General features: G+C 44.7%; 1 protein-coding gene across 1 annotated transcript in view; it reads left to right on the top strand.

The window, feature by feature from the left end:
- The first annotated feature begins 6173 nt into the window (after positions 1-6173).
- The window catches only part of abca5 (ATP-binding cassette, sub-family A (ABC1), member 5), a 92482-nt gene continuing 78070 nt past the window's right edge, over positions 6174-20585 (top strand). The window contains exons 1-4 of the mRNA XM_078401116.1: positions 6174-6585; positions 15588-15783; positions 16628-16801; positions 20424-20539. Coding sequence (XP_078257242.1) covers positions 6484-6585; positions 15588-15783; positions 16628-16801; positions 20424-20539 — 588 coding nt within the window. The 5' untranslated portion in view covers positions 6174-6483. The remainder of the gene's footprint in view (positions 6586-15587; positions 15784-16627; positions 16802-20423; positions 20540-20585) is intronic.

The raw sequence follows: 20585 nt of genomic DNA, 5'->3' as shown, positions 1-20585 counted from the left end.
TTTATACTTAGAACCAAGAAAATTTGAATTGGTGAATTGATTAGTTAAAAACCCTTGACAGCCACCAAAATGACCAATGCTGCCTGACGTGGTACCTATGTGAATCCAATTCAAATAGACAGTGTTGGAGTAGATGACCGGATCAGGCAGCATCTCTGGAGAAAAAGGATGGGTGATGTTTCAGGTTGGGACCCAATGTAAGGGTTAATTCTGTAGAAATTCACCATTTTGTGCTAACTCTGGCAGACATTTTAAGCTGAATATGCTCTTTAAGCTGAATATGTTCCCGTGGGAAGTCGGCCTTCACGGTACCAGACACCTGCAGATAAGAAGTTGTTTCTCAGGGTTTAGAAGTTGTTTCTCATGGTTTATTGAGGACTGGACATTCCAATGTTCTGAACTAGATCCTATGGTGTCTCCTTATCGCACAACGGTGCCTCTCTAATCATCTTAGCTATGCAATTCCTCTTTACTCCTGTTTGATTCCCTAACAATTAAAAGAACTATACTATGGGAACTCTACTATGTTATTGTTAAGACTGGCTGATGTTATGTAACTGTTGAAAATTACTGAACTGTGGAAAATTACTGGATGTGCTTTTTGTGCTGCTTTGAGCTGTATAAATATTGCCTGTATTCGGGGTATTCTTTGAGAGGACAGAAGCAGGTGCTTGAGTGAACAACAGTGCACTCAGGTCTCTGTGTCTTCTCCCACCTTGGTGTTAAAGTAAAAAGTTTTAAACTGAGTCTTGTGTTCTTTGAATTATTTCATAGATAAGTCTAGGCGACTTTCACACCTTCTTCAGACAAGGGGGGGGGGGAGGTGAAGAGCTGGTATAAATCAGGACCTGATCTTTTCATTGGTTAGCTGATATGTGAAACAATGCAACCCTGTATATCGCACACAAAATGATGTAAATCTTACCATGAATGATAGAAATAAAAAGTGTTATCCTTGTTTATAAAGTTCATTTTTGAATGATGTAAAATTGAAGGGGGTTGATGCAATATACTGCTAACCCACAAATGTATCGTTACGAGATATTCACATTTGAAAAATCCATAAATCACAAAAAAAACAAGAAGGTGCCTATGTTACTTAACCAACTTATCGGTTGAATTTAAATATGACATTTTTACAGGTTGTAGGGTAGTGGGTAAGGATCGTGTTATTGCATGTAACTCATTTTTCACAAAAGTCAGGGTTAGCACTATATTGCACCGACCCCCTCAATTATATGCTAAATTCAAAACTAAACTATGGTAGCAATGTACATTATTAATGTCTAAAGCTAGCACTTCTGTATCAGTGTAGGTATATGCATTACATTTTATGACACTAATATAGAATGAAAAAATATTTTGACATGTGTTCATAGTTTTTTTTCTCCCAATATTAGGATTTCTGGAAATGTTTAATGTCACTGATTGGGTAGGCCCTAATGAAATGTATGCGAGAGAACAGTGATCGTGATAGGAACCATGTGCTGAGAAGTGTGTGCATGACTGATATTTGAGAGAGAAATAGAAAGAAAAAGGTTGTTAAACAAATAATTAGAGTAAATCACAAGAAACTAGAGATATATATATAGATGTGTGGATATATATATATATATATGGTTTATATGCATATATATATATATGCATATAAACCATAACGGTCGAATCACTTTTATGGTTTATGTACATCATATGAAAAATAAGACAAAGAGAGAAATAGAGCGTTGCTTTAAATAAAAATTGCTTCTGATCCAGAAGGAACTTTTGAGATCTATTTATCTCTATCTTGCCTCTCACACACAAACACACATTCATATATATTGTAGCGACCATAGGGATTGGTCCTGAGAGTCGAACCCTCGGATTGGCCAGCAAGGTCAGGTGGTGGTTTTGGCGCCCAAAACCAGTCAGTGGGAAGAGAACTTCGATGTGAACAGTTTGAGTTAATGGTTGTCTGTAATCTCGTTTGTTATCCTTTGTAATTGAATATTGCTGCCGCAATAAACTTCTTTAACAAAGTACAAGCCTCCAGACTCGCCATATTGGTGACCCCGACGTGATCTAGCCGATCATCTACCATGGAGGGACAAGACACCCCTGCTTTGGTTCTAACGCCCGGCGTACCGCAGCTAAACACGGTCAGCGTTCATCTTCCTCCGTTTTGGGCGCATCAACCACACCTTTGGTTTGCCCATGCTGAAGCACAGTTCCACCTGAAAAACATATCGGTGGATGAGACAAAGTATTATTACCTGGTCAGCGCCCTACTGCCGGAGACGTCCGCACGGGTGATGCAGTTCATCACCGCCACTCCGGCAGAGGGCAAGTACGAGGCGCTGAAGGTACTCATACTTCGAGCCTTCGGGTTTAGCAGGCATGATCGAGCTGAGAGGCTTATGCACCTACCGGATCTCGGAGATCGGCTGCCGTCCGCCCTCATGGCCGAAATGTTGGCGCTGGCAGGTGAGCACAAGGATTGCCTCATGTTCGAGCAGGCATTCCGAGAGCAACTTCCAGATGTTAGGCTTGTGCTCACGGATTGTTCTTTTAAGGACCCCGTGGCATACGCGGAGAAAGCTGATGTGCTCACGGCGGCGAAATCGAAAAAACACAGTTCGATCAACAGGGTCTCGGCACCATTGGGCAGCCCGCAGCGGCACCAAAATGGCGCCGCGACTCCCACCATTTCTCCGAAACTCCGCCAAAAAGATCCGCACAAGCGCGGCTGGTGTTATTATCATCTGAGATGGGGTGGAGAAGCCCGCAACTGCCGCTCGCCTTGCACTTTCTCGGGAAATGCCTCGGCCGATCGTACATAGAGGCAGTTGCGATTGGCCAGAACCGACGCCTCTACGTCAGAGATCGATTCACAGACACAGAGTTCTTGGTTGACACGGGAGCCATAGTCAGCATCGTACCGCCGACCGACCTCGAAACTCGATCGGGTAAGAGAGGGCCTACCCTCATCGCGGTTAACGGTAGCCCCATCCGCACGTATGGTGCGCGGGCAATGTCTCTGTCTTTCGGCACCCGCACGTACAAATGGTCGTTTATCGTCGCGGAAGTCGGTCAGGCGATCCTGGGCGCAGATTTCCTTTGGGCCTTTTCGCTAGTAGCCGATGTCCGAGGCAAAGGCCTTCGACCCTCCGCTAGCAGCGATGAGCCCGCTGCTCCACCGCCTGCCACCCCGCCCAGCCCGACTGTCCAGGCCGTTGTTGCGGCCTCCGACCCGTATGCTGCGGTCCTGGCTGAGTTTCCGGAGCTGCTCGTTCAGCGTTTCGACGCCCCTTCTGCAAAGCACGGCATTGTCCAGGAAGTTGCCGCCGGACAAACTGATGGTAGCGCGTGAAGAATTTCAGAAGATGGAACAAATGGGCATTGTCCGTCGGTCCGACAGCCCGTGGGCCTCTCCGTTGCATGCGTCTGCTCTTCCAGTGTCTCGCAGGCAAACCTGTCGAGTTGGAGTGGTCCGCGGCCGCTGAGTCGGCCTTTGAGGCAGCTAAAGTGTCTCTGGCAGACGCCACCATGCTCGTCCACCCAAGCGCCTCCGCCCACACGGCCCTGACGGTCGATGCGTCGGACGTGGCGGTGGGAGGGGTTTTGGAACAGCATGTAGATGGCAGTTGGCAGCCCTTGGTGTTTTTCAGCCGACAGCTTAATCCGGCTGAGCTGAAATATAGCGCCTTTGACCGAGAGCTTCTGGCTCTCTATTTAGCTGTCCGCCACTTTAGGTATTTTCTAGAAGGCCGCCCATTTGTGGCCTTTACTGACCACAAACCATTGACTTTTGCTTTTTCGAAAGTGGCCGACCCATGGTCGGCCCGTCAGCAGCGGCACCTGACTGCCATCTCAGAGTTTACCACCGATGTCCGTCACGTCGCGGGTAAGCTTAATGCCGTTGCTGATGCCCTGTCCAGGCCAGCCATTTCCCCAATTTCAGCGGTGGAATGCGAGGTGGATTTCCAGGAGCTTGCGGAGGCACAGCGCCTGGCAGACACTGCCTCAGCATACCAATCCACCACTTCGGGGTTGAAGTTGGCCCAAGTGGCTTGCGGGCCTGCGGGTACCAAAGTTTGGTGTGATGTTTCCCTTCCCCGCCCTAGGCCGGTGGTGCCGGCCGCCCTTCAGCGCCGGGTGTTTGATGCCATTCATGGGCTGGCGCACCCGTCCATTCGCTCCACCTCTGCCTTAGTAGCCGCTAGGTTTGTGTGGCATGGCCTGCGGAAGCAAGTAGCCGCTTGGGCCCGATCCTGTGTTCCCTGCCAGACCGCTAAAGTTCACCGACATGTCCAACCTCCGGTGCAGGAGTTTGCGGTCCCTGCGGTCCATTTTTTCCATATCCATGTTGATTTAGTTGGGCCTTTACCTTCCTCCAGGGGCTACACTCACCTACTCACGGTGGTTGACCGATTTACCCGTTGGCCGGAGGCCTTCCCGTTGTCCGACACCTCTTGTGCCCGGGCCCTCCATTGGGTGGCCCGTTTCGGTGTTCCGTCCGCCATTACCACCGACCGGGGGTCCCAGTTCACCTCTGCCCTTTGGGCTACGCTAGCGGAGCTGTACGGTTCCCGGTTGCAGCAGACCACGGCGTACCACCCACAGGCTAATGGGCTCGTGGAGAGGTTTCACAGGCAACTTAAGGCGGCCCTCAGTGCACGGCTGGGCGGCCCTGACTGGGTAGACCAGCTCCCCTGGGTCCTTTTGGGCATCCGTACTGCTCCTAAGCAGGATCTCGGAACTTCGTCCGCAGAACTGGTATATGGCTCGCCTCTCAGAGTGCCCGGGGATTTCCTTCCGGAGTCCTCTGGTCAGCAGCCCTCGGTTCCGTCGGTTTTAGCATCCCTCCGGGCGCGAGTGGGTTCCCTGGCTCTGGTTCCTACTTCGCGTCACGGGTGTTCCATGGTGCATGAACCGCCTGCCTTGAAGGACTGTGAATTTGTGTTTCTGCGTAGAGATGCCCATCGTTCCCCGTTGCACAGGGTCTATGAGGGACCGTTCCGCGTGCTGCGTAAAGGGACGGTCACCTTCACCTTGGATGTTGGGGGCAGGAGTGAGCTCGTCTCTGTGTCCAGGCTCAAACCTGCATACTTGGATCAGGACCGCCCTGTCCTGGTCGGTCAACCCCCTCGACGGGACCGTCCTCCTGCAATTCCCCATGATCCGGGACCCCCTGCTCCTGTGGTTCCTGCAGCCCCTCTCCTTACTCGTTCTGGTCGCGAAATCCGGCTCCCTACTAGGTTCCGTACCTCGGGTTCTGGGGGGGTCATGTAGCGACCATAGGGGTTGGTCCTGAGAGTCGAACCCTCGGATTGGCCAGCAATGTCAGGTGGTGGTTTTGGCGCCCAAAACCAGTCAGTGGGAAGAGAACTTCGATGTGAAGTTTGAGTTAATGGTTGTCTGTAATCTCGTTTGTTATCCTTTGTAATTGAATATTGCTGCCGCAATAAACTTCTTTAACAAAGTACAAGCCTCCAGACTCGCCATAATATATATATAATGTTAAATTTGTGCAGAGTGTGTGTTTGAGCAATACAAGAGAAACTGCACAAAAGAGGGGGCTGGGGAGGAAGGAGAAGGGAAATGGGCAGAAACAGTAAGAAATAATAAAATCAGAGAAATTAAGCAGGGGGGAAATATTTTAAAATAAAAATAACAAAAAAATGTGAGTTGATAGATGAGATATTTTCTGCATTTTAATGGTATATTATACTATATTAAATGGTATTTAATGGTATCATCACACATACTGTTCCAACACTGATTACACTGCGAGCCATGGCATAGCGACCGGCGGGTTTGCCTACTAAAATGGTGGCCGTTCCGGTCCTTTGCGTACTACACCAGTATCGGCCATTTTGACGGAGTGGTCCATCTTGCTCCTCTAATATCTTTGGGCACAACTGGGTTTACACAACCTTCATCGTGTTCTAGCGGAGCTCCCTGCGAGTGGCTGCCGGGCCACGAGGTGCCGCTGGGAGCCGCAGTTGTCGGCGGACGTCGCTGCCGGGGGTGGGAGCGGGAGCGGGGCCGGGTGTGAGGCGCCGCTGGCGGAACGAGCCCGGGAGAGGCGGCAGTGGGTCGGGGACTGGGCGGGTCTGGGTCGGCTTGACAGACGGCGGGCGGAGCGGGGCGGGGCTGAGTTGAGCTGAGGCGGGGCTGAGCTGAGCGGGGCGGGCTGGGCAGGGCCTGGTTGACAGGCTGCGCTCATCCAGCGGGCGGAGCCTTCAGCGAGGGGCGCTCTCCTAACGCCGGTGAACCGATCCCCGCCGCTCATGCAGACGGACACTGCGGCCGCGACCTGTGGCATGAGCCGGGCTGGGAGCTCGGTCCCGGCGCTGGGGTAACGGGGGCAGCCGCCCTCTCCTTTCACCCTCACCCCCTCCACAATCACATCGCAGCCCCCGCGGGCACGGCCACGGAATTACCGTCTCACTCTGCCCGGGAAACCTTTAGTTTTATTTTTGTTTTGGAACAATCAACAAGATGGGGAGAATACAGAGAGACGCAGCAATTTGGCAGCAGACCAAAGCACTTCTCTACAGAAACTTCCTCATCAAGTGGCGGAACAAGGATCAGACCTTGCAGGTAAAGTACATGTTCTCCAGGGATGCTGACCGGCTCGCTGTGGGTTACTCCAGCACTTTGTATCTTTCATTCTGTGAACCAGTATCTGCAGTTGCTTGTACCTACAGGTAAAGTGCTCGTCAAGTCAAGTCAAGTCAATTTTATTTGTATAGCACATTTAAAAACAACCCACCCACATGTGTTTGCATTTGTTGGCGTTGGATTCGCTTGATGTTACCCAGTTTATATCCCAAGGAGTGTTTACACCGATTGCCCATGTAACATATAGAATCAGAGGCTGCGGCTGGTGTCAACAGCTTCGTCAAGGAGTCGATGTCTTGTTTGTAAATTTCTGGAGATTACGGTGATAATATTAAAGTGTTATTGCATCTTGGACCCGGCTGCTCTCAAATAGTCTAAAATTACAGAGACTGTAGAAACTGGAGTCGTGAGCAAAACACAAAGTGTTGGGGGATCTCCAGTGGGCCAGGCAGCATTTGTGGAGGGAATGGACAGACGATATTTCGGGTAGGGAGCCTTTTTCAAACTGACCCGAAACGTCATTAGCCCATCCAATCCCTCCTCTCCCCCCCTCCTCCTCCTCCTCCAGCACTTTGTTTTGCTCAAACTATTGAAGAGCCCAATGTTCCTACTTTCAGGAGTAAGGCTTGACTAAGGCTAATAGGTGCAAAGTGACAGACATTTGAACGCCAAAGGAATGATTTGGAGGGGTAGATGAAGATTCCTTTTGAAAATTCAGAAAATGTGTAGCAATAATACTTGATAAAATAATTAGCAACATGCTGAGGGGAGATCGAGTGGAGGTGTGTAAATTAAGAGGTTTGGTAGGTGGGGCTTGTTTCCTTTGGCATTGAGTTTATGGTCTTAGATGGAGATTGAAACCACCAAAAAGACGATTGGAATTTGAAACTCGCTTCCCAGATGAATGACAGAAACCAATATTGTGTTTAAGGTTTGCCAGAACGAGGACCTCATGTTCAAATCAACGATTCAGTGGAAACTGGAAATGGGGTTAGTCTCAATAGGTATTCTTGTTGGAAGTATGGAGATAGTGGGTGGATTCTGATGCTGCAAATGTTAAACATTTCTATCTTGTTTGATCCGACTGGAATGGGTGTCTGTTCCTCTGTCCCGGCCTTTGCTCCCAGCATCCCTCCCTCCCCCACCCACGTAGATTAATGCTCTTGTGCTTATACCATTACTCAGCCTTGCTCACCACATCCTGGCCTGTTGGCTCAATCAGCAAATGGCTATCTTGGGTTATGTATGTTGCTGTTGAATATTTAATTCAACTTTGAATATTTGGCGCACGTGATTCCCAAGTGTAATCTGACCATATATTGCACTGTAAAAACAGTGCTTGTTATCAAAATGTAGTGTTTTGAACACTATAACTATGTCTTTTTACTTGGGGTCCAAAGAGTATTCTACTATCTTGATATCTCTAAACTGTCATGGCTTGATGTCTAGAATCATAGTCATCCAACACGGAAACAGGCCCTTCAGCCTAACTCATGCGCACCGACCGAGAGGCCCCATCTATGCTGGTCCCATTTGCCCACGTTTGACTCATATCTCTCTAAATCTTTCCTATCCACGTACCTGTCTAAATATGCTTTAAATATTGTTATTCTTCTAAAAGTTGTTGTTTCATAGACTTGAAACAGACTTAGGAATGATTACTGACATTTCCCAAAATCTGGAGGTACTCAGATTTGAAGATTGCAAAGGAGGGTAGGAAGAAATATTCCCATTTGACCCATGTGAGCCTTCTCCAATATTAATGCAAGAGCCAAGCTAATCTATTTAATCCTTGCTCCTTTAAACACTGGCTTCTGTGGATAGGTTTGATTATACCTGTCAGCATTTTGCACCTGACACATTTCATCTGTTGAACTCTGTCCCCTTGACTCCATGTAGAGTTCCCTTCAAATCAGCCATTTGAATACAGTATCCTTAAACAAAAGACGTTTTATAACAAAGGAACCTAACCAAATGAGACCAAGCCTGAGGAGGAAATATTAAGATGTATAGTCTGTGCTAGTTTCCAGGAAATGGCCATCATTACAGCAGGTGGCTCAAGCTTTTAGCTGCTTTAATAGCATTATTGAATGATGGTGGGAAAGCATTTGGGCCCAGCACTCCAGCACCGTCCTTGACTGAAGTGTTCAGTAGGTAGCAGGTGGCCTGCCCTATGCCCTTGTAAAGTTTCATGTTGAAATATTTATCCAACATCCTTATTGAAAATTATTGTTGAACTGTGTCCTGCCATCCCATCCGCAGTGTGTTCCAGATTGTTGTAACATGTTGTGGAAATTAGTTTCCTCCTTCCTGTTTCCTTTATTTATTTAACTGAAATCTGTAAATTCTGATAGTGACACTATGCAACGACAATAGTTTTTTCCGTATTTACTTCATTAAGATAATTTATGATTTTCGAACAGCTCTATCAATTCTTCTGTGCCCTGTAGAGAACACATAGGTCGTCTGTATAATTGATGTATTTCTTTCTTGGCATCTTTCAAGTAAATCTTCTAAGTGCCTTTTCTAAAGGCCTTACCATCCTAAAGTGTGGTTCTTAGCACTGAAGCCAAAAGTACAAGTGTGGCATAAAAAGTGTTTTCAAATGTTTTGGCACAGACCTAATGTTATATTCCACTTTCCTGCATTCATTGAACAACACCAGTTATTGATAATCTATTAAGTGCATATATTGGACTTGTTTTATAAAAATAGCATGTTTTTCTATTATGCTCTTTGATTCTGTGATCTTGAGTGGTAATTAACTGGTGAAATTATTATCCTTTACTGAACTATCTATGCTTTAGTTAGGTATACAGGTAGAAAGAAACAAACCAAACAGGTATACCTATTAACCTATTACCTGTCAGCTTTGGCCAACCCATCCTCCCTTCCAGCTTTCTTCACTTCTCCCTCACCACCACAATCAGTCTGAAGAAGGGTCCTGACCCACAACACCATCTATCCATATTCTCCAGCACTTTGTGTCTACTTAGGTATACAGGTAGTCCTGCCAGAATTTATGTTTTCATACCCAGAATTAGATATAACACCATTAATGAATCAAGGAACATCATTTGTATATAAGGCGATTTCCGTCGTGATTTAGAGAACCAATTAAAAGTAAGTTGGAAAATTGACAAGCAGAAAATGACATGTCTTGGAGGAAAAACAGTTTGGGGGGGGGGGGGTGGGGCGGACCTGTTTCCATGTAAACTGCTCTGTAACCATGTCTCTGGGGTGCAGTGGTCCTGGCATGGATTGGCAGTTTCACTGTAGCTGGCCATTGAATCTGACAATTTCTGAAAATCCTGCAGGGAAATTTTTTTAATTTTTATTGTGAGTCTGAAACACTCCGATCCCTAAATGCTTTTTCTCATCGGCTCATTTGTTTTTATAACACTATTTTCTTTAGCGTGACGTTTCTTAGGAACACAACTATCGTGTTATAACAGAACTACCTGTAATGCAAATATGTCCGAGGACATTGTGGGAAACCGAGAGCCCTGGTTGAAATTTACGAGTCGTCCTCAAATACAGGGGAGATGCCGGAAGACATTGCCGGTGGCAAATGTGCGTCTTTTCAGGAAGGGCTGCAGGGAAAATGCTGGGAACTATAGGCCGGTGAGCTTAACATCTGTGGTTGGAAAGTTACTAGAGGGTATTCTGAGGGATAGGTTATACAGGCATTTGGACGGGCAAGGGCTGATTAGGGATAGTCAGCATGGTTTTGTACGTGGGAGGTCGTGTCTCACAAATCTGATTGATTTTTTTGAAGACGTGACCAAAAAGGTCGATGGGGGCAGAGCTGTAGATATTGTATACATGGATTTCAGTAAGGCATTTGACAAGGTTCTGCATGGTAGGCCACTCTGGAAGGTTAGATCGTATGGGATCCAAGGAGAGATAGCTGAATTGATAGCAAATTGGCTCCATGGAAGAAAGTAGAGGGTGATGGTGGAAGTTTGCTTCTCGGACTGGATGCCTGTGACTAGTGGTGTGCCTCAGGGTTCGGTGCTGGGCCCGTTACTGTTTGTTATCTACATCAATGATTTGGATGAGAACATACAGGCTCAAGATTAGCAAATTTGCTGACGATACAAAAGTGGGTGATTTTGCAGGAAAGAACTGCAGTTGCTGGTTTAAATCGAAGGTAGACATCTGAAGAAGGGTCTTGACCTGAAACATCACGCATTCCTCTCCAGAGATGCTGCCTGTCCCGCTGAGTTACTCCAGCATTTTGTGTCTACCTTGGGTGGTTTTGCAGATAGTGAAGATGGTTGTGAAAGATTGCAGCAGGATCTGGATAGATTGGCCAGGTGGGTTGAGGAATGGTTGATGGAATTTAATGCCGAGAAGTGTGAGGTGTTGCATTTTGTAACACAGTAAATGGTAGGCCTTTGGGGAGTGTTGTACAGCAGAGGGATATAGGAGTGCAGGTGCATGGTTACTTGAAGGTCGAGTCGCAGGTAGATAAGGTGGTCAAAAAGGCTTTTGACACATTGGTCTTCATCAGTCAGAGTATAGAAGTTGGGAGGTCATGTTGCAGTTGTATAAGACGTTGATGCGTCCGCATTTAGAATATTGTGTTCAGTTCTGGGCACCATGTTATAGGAAAGATATTGTCACGCTTGAAATTGTTCAGAGAAGATTTACGAAGATGTTGCCAGGACTAGAGGGTGTGAGCTATAGGGAGAGGTTGAGTAGGCTGGGTCTCTATTCCTTGGATCACAGGAGAATGAGGGGTAATCTTATAGAGATGTATAAAACCATGAGAGGAATAGATCTGGTAGATGCACAGAGTCTCTTGCCCAGAGTAGGGAAATCGAGGACCAGAGGATATAGGTTCAAGGTGAAGGGGAAAAGGTGAATAGGAATCTGTGGGGTAACCTTTTCACACAAAGGGTGGTGGGCGTATGGAACAAGCTGCCAGATGAGGTAGTTGAGGCTGGGACTATCCCAACGTTTAAGAAACAGACAGGTACATGGATAGGACAGGTTTGGAGGGATAATAAGCGCAGGCAAGTGGGACTAATGTAGCTGGGACATGTTGGCCGGTATGGGCAAGTTGGGCCGAAGGGCTTGTTTCCACACTGTATTTCTCTATGACTCTATGTTCTTTGAACCTAAAAAGTGTGAAATGTGAATTGAAAATGTTAATGTAATGTCACTGTCAATTTAAATGTTAATCACATTGGCAGAATTCAATTTTTATTTTTAATCTGACAGATAAAATCAATTTTAGACTTCTTTGCATTGATCTAAATTTTCAGGATTGCATGAAATTAGAGGGCTGGCAGTTTGTTAATGATGGTATGCAATGAAAATCAACTGGCCAAATATGAAAAGCAAATGTAAATCAATATTGTAAACTTTGCCAAATTAACACTGGTTTAAAGGTATTGTGTTGTGTTCCTAGTTGAAAAGTACAAGTCTAACCCCCTGCTGTTGTGTGCTCTATTTTAAAAGACCAATTTATGATTGATTTTAATTTCTGATGGAAATCTTTTCACCAGTCTATGCAAGGTTAAATTGTTTGATGCTTGAATGTGAGCCGACGTTGATTCATTGAGCCACGATTAATGCTTCCTCCTTAGTCTGATATTTGACCGTAAAATCAGCTTTTGGAACTGTTTTTTTTTTCAAATGTCTTTTTATTTAATTTCCTTTCCAATTCCATACTTAAAAGTGGCCTCTTAAAACATAATAAGGTTGACAAATTGTTATTTCAGTTGTGCAATCTTCAAGCAATTCATTTTTTATTGAACTTTACCATCAGGAGGCACGAGGATAGCGGCAGTTAAGACGCCACCACCTGTATATTACCCTGCAAACTGCACACCATCCTGCCTTAGAAACGTGTTGTTGTTCTTGTGTCGCCTGTGAGTCAAAATCCTCGAACTTCCCCTCAGCTTCACTTCAAGTGCCTTCACCAGGACTGCAAGTGTTCTGTAGAAGGATGATACTGATCTTGCTCTCGACAGCCAAATCCCAAACTTGACTTTTGAAGAAAATTTGCTTGAGTTCAACAAATATTGCTTGATTCCCTCTAAAAATGTGGCAGGGAGAGAAAAGGGATCCTAGTAAAAGTACAGCGTCCATGGCAGACACAACATTTAACTGGGGGTGACTGTGGACTGACAAAGGCTCTGACACCATGGCAGAAAATCTGAACAGTGCCGAAGTAGGATTGGATGACTTTATGTATATGGAACCTGTCTCTTGCTGTCAAACGAAGGCATGTTTGCCATGCAAATCAAGTGTAAATTGGGTGGAAAGTTTCCCTCCGTTGACATGGTAATGCACTACTTTGACAATACCTGCTGGATTTCATGTATTTTTCTGGTACCTGCAAACAATTCCGCAACAATTAGTTCTGTGGTGCAGTGAAAGTATGTACTTCTGAATCAAATCCATACCACCATCATTTTACAGTCAGATCCATAGTTGAACCCATATTCAGGTTTGAATCTCAGTTTTCCCCATTACCAATCCACCGTCATGCCGTCATCCATTTGCCCAGCCACCTGCCTTTGCCTTTGCTCTGAGTACCAGCTCAGCGCTGCCTGTGGCAGTGACTGCTGGGCACTCTGTTGCAACATGCCAGTGCGAGAAACATCAGGCACAAACATGTTTGAAATGGGACCTTTGGCAAACTCTTCTTCATTCCGAGTATATACTTGGAACACTTCTGGCGGCTATTTCAGTTGTTCTATTCCTTCTGTTGATTGTAAGTAAATAGGAGCTTCATAAATTTAAGCAATAGAGTTTGAATGAAGCCTGGGTTGGAAGGTTTAACCAGAGTTGCACATAAGCTCAGAGAGGATGTTTCCTTTGGTGCAGAGTCTAAAATATGTATTATTGCAGCTATTTATGTTCTCTGAAAGGTGTGAATCTTGAGTTCTTGCAGTATACTGTATCTGAATTAATTATGTACTGGATATGCACATGGCTGAAATAGATTTAGATTTGCAAGGGAATCGAGGGTTAAGGCGATTGGACAGGGAGTGAAGCAGAGGCGAAAACTCGGATCAGCTGTGACTTTATTGAATAGCAAATATTATGCCAGCTCTACTCCTACTGAAAGCGAGTCTTGAGCTGACAGCAAGACATTGCATCTCTAAAACCTGTGATCTTTCTGTTATAGACCAATGAAGATTAGGAGAAGGGCCACAGGTGTAAACTCCTCAATGTGATTGCCCCCATATATCCTCTATACTCATGTTCTTACCAGCCAGTTCCTTTGGTGCCCACCACTGTTCTATGGCCTGGGCATGCACCCACTAGTGTAAGTGGACTGCTGACCCGTAACCTGCAGGCCAAAATCATAGTCATCCAGTTATAACACGATGGAAACAGGCCTTTCGGCCTAACTCGGCTATGCTGACCAAGATGCCCCATCTAGGTTGGTCCCATTTACCAGGTCCATATCCCTCTAAACTTTCCTATTCATGAATCTGTCTAAATGTCTTTTAAATGTTGTTATTGTATCTGCCTCAACTACTTCCTCTAATTCCTTGTTCCATAAACCCACTGCCCTCTGTGTGAAAAAGTTTGCCCGAATGTTCCTATTAAATCTTTCTCCTCTCACCTTAAACCTTTGCCCTCTAGATTTTAATTCCAACTACCTTGGGGAAAGAAAAAAACCTGTGCATTTACCCTTTCAAGTCAAGTCAAGTCAAGTCAAGTCAAATTTATTTGTCACATACACATACTCGATGTGCAGTGAAATGAAAGTGGCAATGCCTGCGGGTTGTGCACAAAAATAATTACAGTTACAGCATATAAATAAAGTTAATAAGTTACTAAACATAGCACAAAAAGTGTCGACAAAAATTTAGTCTCTGGGGTTATCAAAGTTGACAGTCCTGATGGCCTGTGGGAAGAAGCTCCGTCTCATCCTCTCCGTTTTCACAGCGTGACAGCGGAGGCGTTTGCCTGACCGTAGCATCTGGAACAGTCCGTTACTGGGGTGGCAGGGGTCCCTCATGATCTTGCTTGCTCTGGATCTGCACCTCCTGATGTATAGGTCCTGCAGGGGGACGAGTGTAGTTCCCATGGTGCGTTCTGCCGAACGCACTATTCTCTGCAGGGCCATCCTGTCCTGGGCAGAGCTGTTCCCAAACCAGACTGTAATGTTGCCGGACAGGATGCTCTCTACAGCCCCAGAGTAGAAGCAATGGAGGATCCTCAGCGACACTCTGAATTTCCTCAGTTGTCTAAGGTGGTAAAGGCGCTGCTTAGCCTTACCCACCAGTGCGGCAATGTGCGTTGCCCACGTCAGATCCTCTGAGATGCGGACTCCCAAGTATTTGAAATTGCTCACCCTATCCACAATAGACCCATTTATCTCCAGTGGCGTGTACGTCCTTGGATGTTTAGCCCTTCTGAAGTCCACAATCAGTTCCTTTGTTTTAGTGACATTCAAGAGGAGGCTATTGTCCTGACACCAGAGTGCCAGATCAGCCACCTCCTCCCGGTAGGCCTTCTCATCGTTGTTGGAGATCCGGCCCACCACCACAGTGTCATCAGCAAACTTGATGATGGAGTTTGAGCTGAACCTGGCCCTACAGTCATGTGTGTACAGGGAGTACAGTAGGGGGCTAAGGACGCAGCCCTGGGGGGATCCTATGTTCCTATATTCCTCTCATGATTTTACATACTTTTATAAAATTACCCCGCAGTCTCCTGTGTTCGAAGAAATACATTCCTTGCCTGATGAAGGCCAGCATTTTTCCATGTGCAAAACCATTTTCAGGGAACTATGTACTTGTAGTTCTGGATCACTCTGCTCTAAAGTGTCCCATGTGCATTCTTGTACCTGTTTTAACAATGAAAGGCTGCTGCTGGTTAAAATTCTCTCTTTGTCCACTCTTCTACAGGCATTTGTTGCTGTCTTAACAGGTTTGTGACAACCGTAATTCTAAAAAAAAGTCCACTTGCAAATTTGAAGTAGTAATTTTTAATTTTTTTCTTTTCAGGAGTTGCTGTTGCCGCTCTTTTTAGTTTTTGCCCTGGTTTGTTTAAGTGTACTGGTACCTCCACAATGGTTCCTAAAGACACGGATGAGTGAACCAGAAGATCTGGATGACTTTGTACCCCACAAGTACAGACTTGGATATACACCAGTGAACAACCGCACCACTGAAATCATGGCAGAAGTTGCCAGACTCCTTGGTGAGCATTAAATAAATTTCATGCCAAGAGGTATTTTTTTACTATATGTATTGAAAGTAGGGAGGCAAAATTGTATCTAATCTATCTCATGATTAAATAAATTGATGCTTAATCAAAAATGTAGTCTGTAGAGAACCTTTAACTGAGTTAATTCCTTTCTGAATTAATCCACCAGTTTGAATCCATTTCTCTGCAACAACTGTTGTACTTTTGGTAACAAATGTCTACCCAATGTGGTTAAAGGCAATGTGTTCCCACTGCTTTTGGTTGATCTTGTAGAAGTACTTTATTTGCCTCAATTAAAATTTATATCTATCTGAATTTTATTTTTGTACACAGTGATGAGCATGAATTATTGGGTAGGAAAATAACTGCAGATGCTGGTACAAATCGAAGGTATCATAAAATGCTGGAGTAACTCAGCAGGTCATGCAGCATCTAGGAGAGAGTGAATGGGTGACGTTTCGGGTCAAGACCCTTCTTCAGATTTATGTGAGTCTGAAGAATGGTCTTGACCCAAAACGTCACCCATTCCCTCTCTCCTAGATGCTGCCTGACCTGCTGAGTTACTCCAGCATTTTATGAATTATTGGGGATAACTGTAGGGGGGGGGGGGGGGGGGCGCAAACTCTCATCAGGAATTTTACTGTTAAAATATTTCTGGAGAGGAATGGCACTTTTGAATCTTTTAGTTGTACTTAGTTCGTTGTCAAAACTTTCTTGAGAATATAGTAATTTTGCTGACACAAGATTCTTCGACAGTGAGGACCCTATTGATTATTGTTCTTTGCAATCTGTTTGAAATATCGTTAATTGATTAAAAAGTAAAAGCTTCTCATTGCAGATACGATACCTCTTGGCTTCAGTAATGAGCAGAAAATGGAGGATGCTTGCTGTTCGCATGACTTAAGACCACTTGTGGGTGTTTCTTTCATCGGTCCTTTGTCGTATCAACTTCGTTTTCCCTATTATGTTGTTCCAAGTACTACAGAAAAGATTGACTACATTGATGAGAAAGGTAAAATGATTTAATCTATTTGTTTAGGGTGCTTAAAACTAAAATCTGAAACGAAGAACTATCTGCAGTTTACTCTAGTCACATTGCTATTTTCCAAATATTTCAGCTGCTTTACCATTGTTCTGAAGAGTGTAGATTTCTGGAAATGTTGTGGTCGCCTTTCTGTGAAATGTCTTTTGACATTTTCTTATGTTAAAGGCATCAAATAAAGTCTGGCTGTTGTAGAAGGATATGTCTTGAGGATCCAACTGTGACCTGTTCTACTACATCGAGGCAATGGCAAAGAATGATGAACTGGAGCAGACCTCCGTTATAAAAGTGTATGTGCATGGGAGATGAAACTGGAAATTGTAATAAAATCAAGAGGAAATAATTACCATGGATAACAGTAGAAAATGTTTAAGGTCACTGATGTGTAATGTTGAGAGATATGTTTGTTCTGGCATCATTCTGTAACCCGAATTACTCATAACCATCTTTTTCAGACTTATTCTGACTAGCATTATTTGTAGGTCATGATATGTAGCTGAAGCCTGCTTTTAATGTGCAAACCTAATAATTTTTGTTTGAAAGATATGTTTTTCCTGATATTTCCTTGGCTTTCTTTCATTACATAAGCATGGACTCCAACTAGTCCAAGTCTCCTGATGATGTTTGACCCATTTTGATTGATATGTTATTTCTGTACCTCTGTGTTTGCTTATGCTGTACACAACGGATGCTTTAAACTTTTTTTCCCCTGGGCTTTGGTATGGCTTCGCCTTATTTTTTAAAATAATTTACAGTGTTCTATTCGCATTGAAAGACATTATTCAAAATTAATGCAAAACACTCTTAAGATAGATGACAGCAGTATGACTATTACACTGCATAAAGATACCTTTCTGTTGTTAGGTTTATCAAACATCCTTATAGTGAAGTGTGATCTAGTTTGTTGCCAGATGTTCTTTGTGGTGTATATTCTGACTGAGTTCTGCTCTATGGGACGGTAGGGGCAGTTGATGGAAGCCGCTTGCTTGCTCCGTGAAAGAATGGCAGAATGACTTTTTTTTAAATCAGAATAATATCTATAAATAGCAGCATAAATACACCTGCAGTGGAGCATTAAATGCAAAGATGTACACAGGAACTCGGGTGCTTAGAAATGCATATTCCTTTCAGTTCACATTATGTGTACTGTGTTCAGTAGTTAAGCATTGTTGCGTTTGAAGAAATGTAATACCTGTAATCTCCTATGGTTAAAGTTGTTGGTTAAGTGCAGCCTGTTGTGACTGTCCTAACTCCAGCCAGATGGTATTATGTAGTATAGTTATCACAATAAGTAGAAAATTAATGATGGATTGATAGAGAAGCAGATTAGAGGACTGATTAAAACCGCTCCAGTTTGGCGTGAATCCATGACTTGTGTCACTGCATCAAATAAATTGTGAGCACAATTGGTTATGCCATGAACATGTCATTAAAGATTGGAAACACCATAAATATTAAACTTACCACTGAATAGGGAAATCTATGTTCAACATTTCTACTCGTGTGCTGTGTTACTTAAATTTTATCCACAATTTCTCTAGCTTAATTTGATTTTAAAGTGATAATTTTATGTTTTAATGTCTCAGGTCAGAGGGTTCATGTTTTCAGGAGATGTGCAGGCCAAGTTATTTTTACACAGTATGGTGGATGCCTTGAACACGCTAGCAGGAGCGGTGGTGGAGGCAGATATGATTGTGGCATTAAAGAGATTTTTAAACGCAGGGAATGGAGGGGTATAGAACACGTGCAGGCAGAGGAGATTAATTTTTCTTGGCATCATGTTCGGCACAGACATTGTGGGCAGAAGAGCCTGTTCATGTTCAATTAAATGCTCAGTGGAGTGAATCCCAGGAAAGCTGCAGGCCCCGATGGTGTGACGGGAAGAGTGCTGAGGGAATGTGCAGACCAATTATCTGAGGTCTTCACAAAAATCTTCAACCTGTCCCTTTTAAAATCCACCATCCCTCCCTGCCTGAAGTCCGCCACAATCATCCCACTGCCAAAAAAGTCTGTCATCAGCGGCCTTAACGACTACCGTCATCACAAAGTGCTTCGAGAGACTGGTCCTGCAGCACATCAAAGCCAGCCTCCCACCCACCTTCGACCCATACCAGTTTGCCTACAGAGCAAATAGGTCTACAGGGGATGCCATCGACACTGCTCTTCACACTGCACTGACCCACCTTGAACACCAGGGGAGCTATGTGAGGATGCTCTTCCTCGACTTCAGCTCTGCCTTTAACACGGTCATCCCGAGCAGACTGGTCACCAAACTTTCTGACCTTGGATTTTCCCAAACCATCTGCCAATGGATCAAGGACTTCCTGACCAACCGCCCCCAGACCGTCAAAATAGGCCCTCACCTCTCCTCCACCATTACACTGAGTGTTGAGCCCCATCCTTTACTCCCTCTACACTCACGACTGCGCCCCCACCCATCCCACCAACACCATCATCAAGTTCGCGGATGACACAACTGTGGTTGGACTCATCTCAGGAGGAGATGAGACAGCCTACAGGGATGAAATCCAAAGGCTGGCAGCATGGTGTTCAGTGAACAATCTTGTCCTGAACTCCTCCAAAACAAAGGAACTTATAATTGACTTCAGGAAAACCAGTGCAGAACACGACCCACTCTACATCAATGGGGTCTGTGTGGAAAGGGTACCCGCTTTCAGGTTCCTGGGTACGCACATCGCAGAGGATCTTACCTGGTCTACCAACACCATCACCACAGTGAAGAAGGCACAGCAGAGACTCCACTTCCTGAGGATCCTCAGGAAGACCAACCTGTAGGAGAAGCTCATGATGTCCTTCTATCGCTGCTCCATCGAGAGTGTGCTGGCATACTGTATAACCACATGGTATGCCAGCTGCTCAGAAAAGGACAGGAAGGCCCTTCAGAGGGTCATCACGACGGCCCAGAAGATCATCGGCTGCTCACTGCCCTCCCTGGAGCACCTGTTCAGCCTACGCTGCCTCAGTAGAGCAGGCAAAATAATAAAAGATTCATCCCACCCCGGCCACCGTCTGTTTGTTCATCTGCCCTCTGGTCGACGTTTCAGGTCGATCAAATCCCGAACAAACAGACTTAAGAACAGTTTTTACCCCAGGGCCATACGAGAACTGAACACTACTTTCTGCACTAGGCAACACTGTTAAAACTTTTGTACTTAATATAATTGTATTTATTTGTTTTTGCATTTATTGCATATATGTTTTTACGCACCGTCAGGATTGGCTATTTTTTTAATTTCGTTGTACTCGTTGCAATGACAATAAATGAATATTATTATTATTATTATTATTATTATTATGTTGTAATATTTTGCCAATATCCATGAAAAAAATCTAATCACTATGAAAAGTTCCACATTTCTGTAGTCTATATGTTGTATTTTTATATTTAATTTGTTATGGCTTAATTTCCCACAACCATTTGTTGATAACCATTTCTTGTGGTTAGTAATAGTTTCGAACTGACAGAATTCTCATTCTACAACCTTTAATGAAGTGCAGTGAAACAAATGCTGTGAGAACAATGTTCTTGTACTTGTACATCTCTGATCATTTTCAAATTCATTTATCTCAGCAAGTTGTCGTTTGGATTCTGCCTCATTGGGTCAGCTGACAGACTGCCCTGGCGCCATGTACCTGTTGTCAGGATTTGCCACCATTCAAAAATATATTGATGTCGCTATTATTAAGGTATGTCTAAAATAGATGATTTATGTCAAATGCTTTGTACACATCA

This window comes from Rhinoraja longicauda, chromosome 6 (assembly GCF_053455715.1).
Source record: "Rhinoraja longicauda isolate Sanriku21f chromosome 6, sRhiLon1.1, whole genome shotgun sequence".
Taxonomy (NCBI): Eukaryota; Metazoa; Chordata; class Chondrichthyes; order Rajiformes; family Arhynchobatidae; genus Rhinoraja; species Rhinoraja longicauda.
Note: the sequence above shows the minus strand (reverse complement) of the source record. Positions and strands in the feature narration are given on the sequence as shown.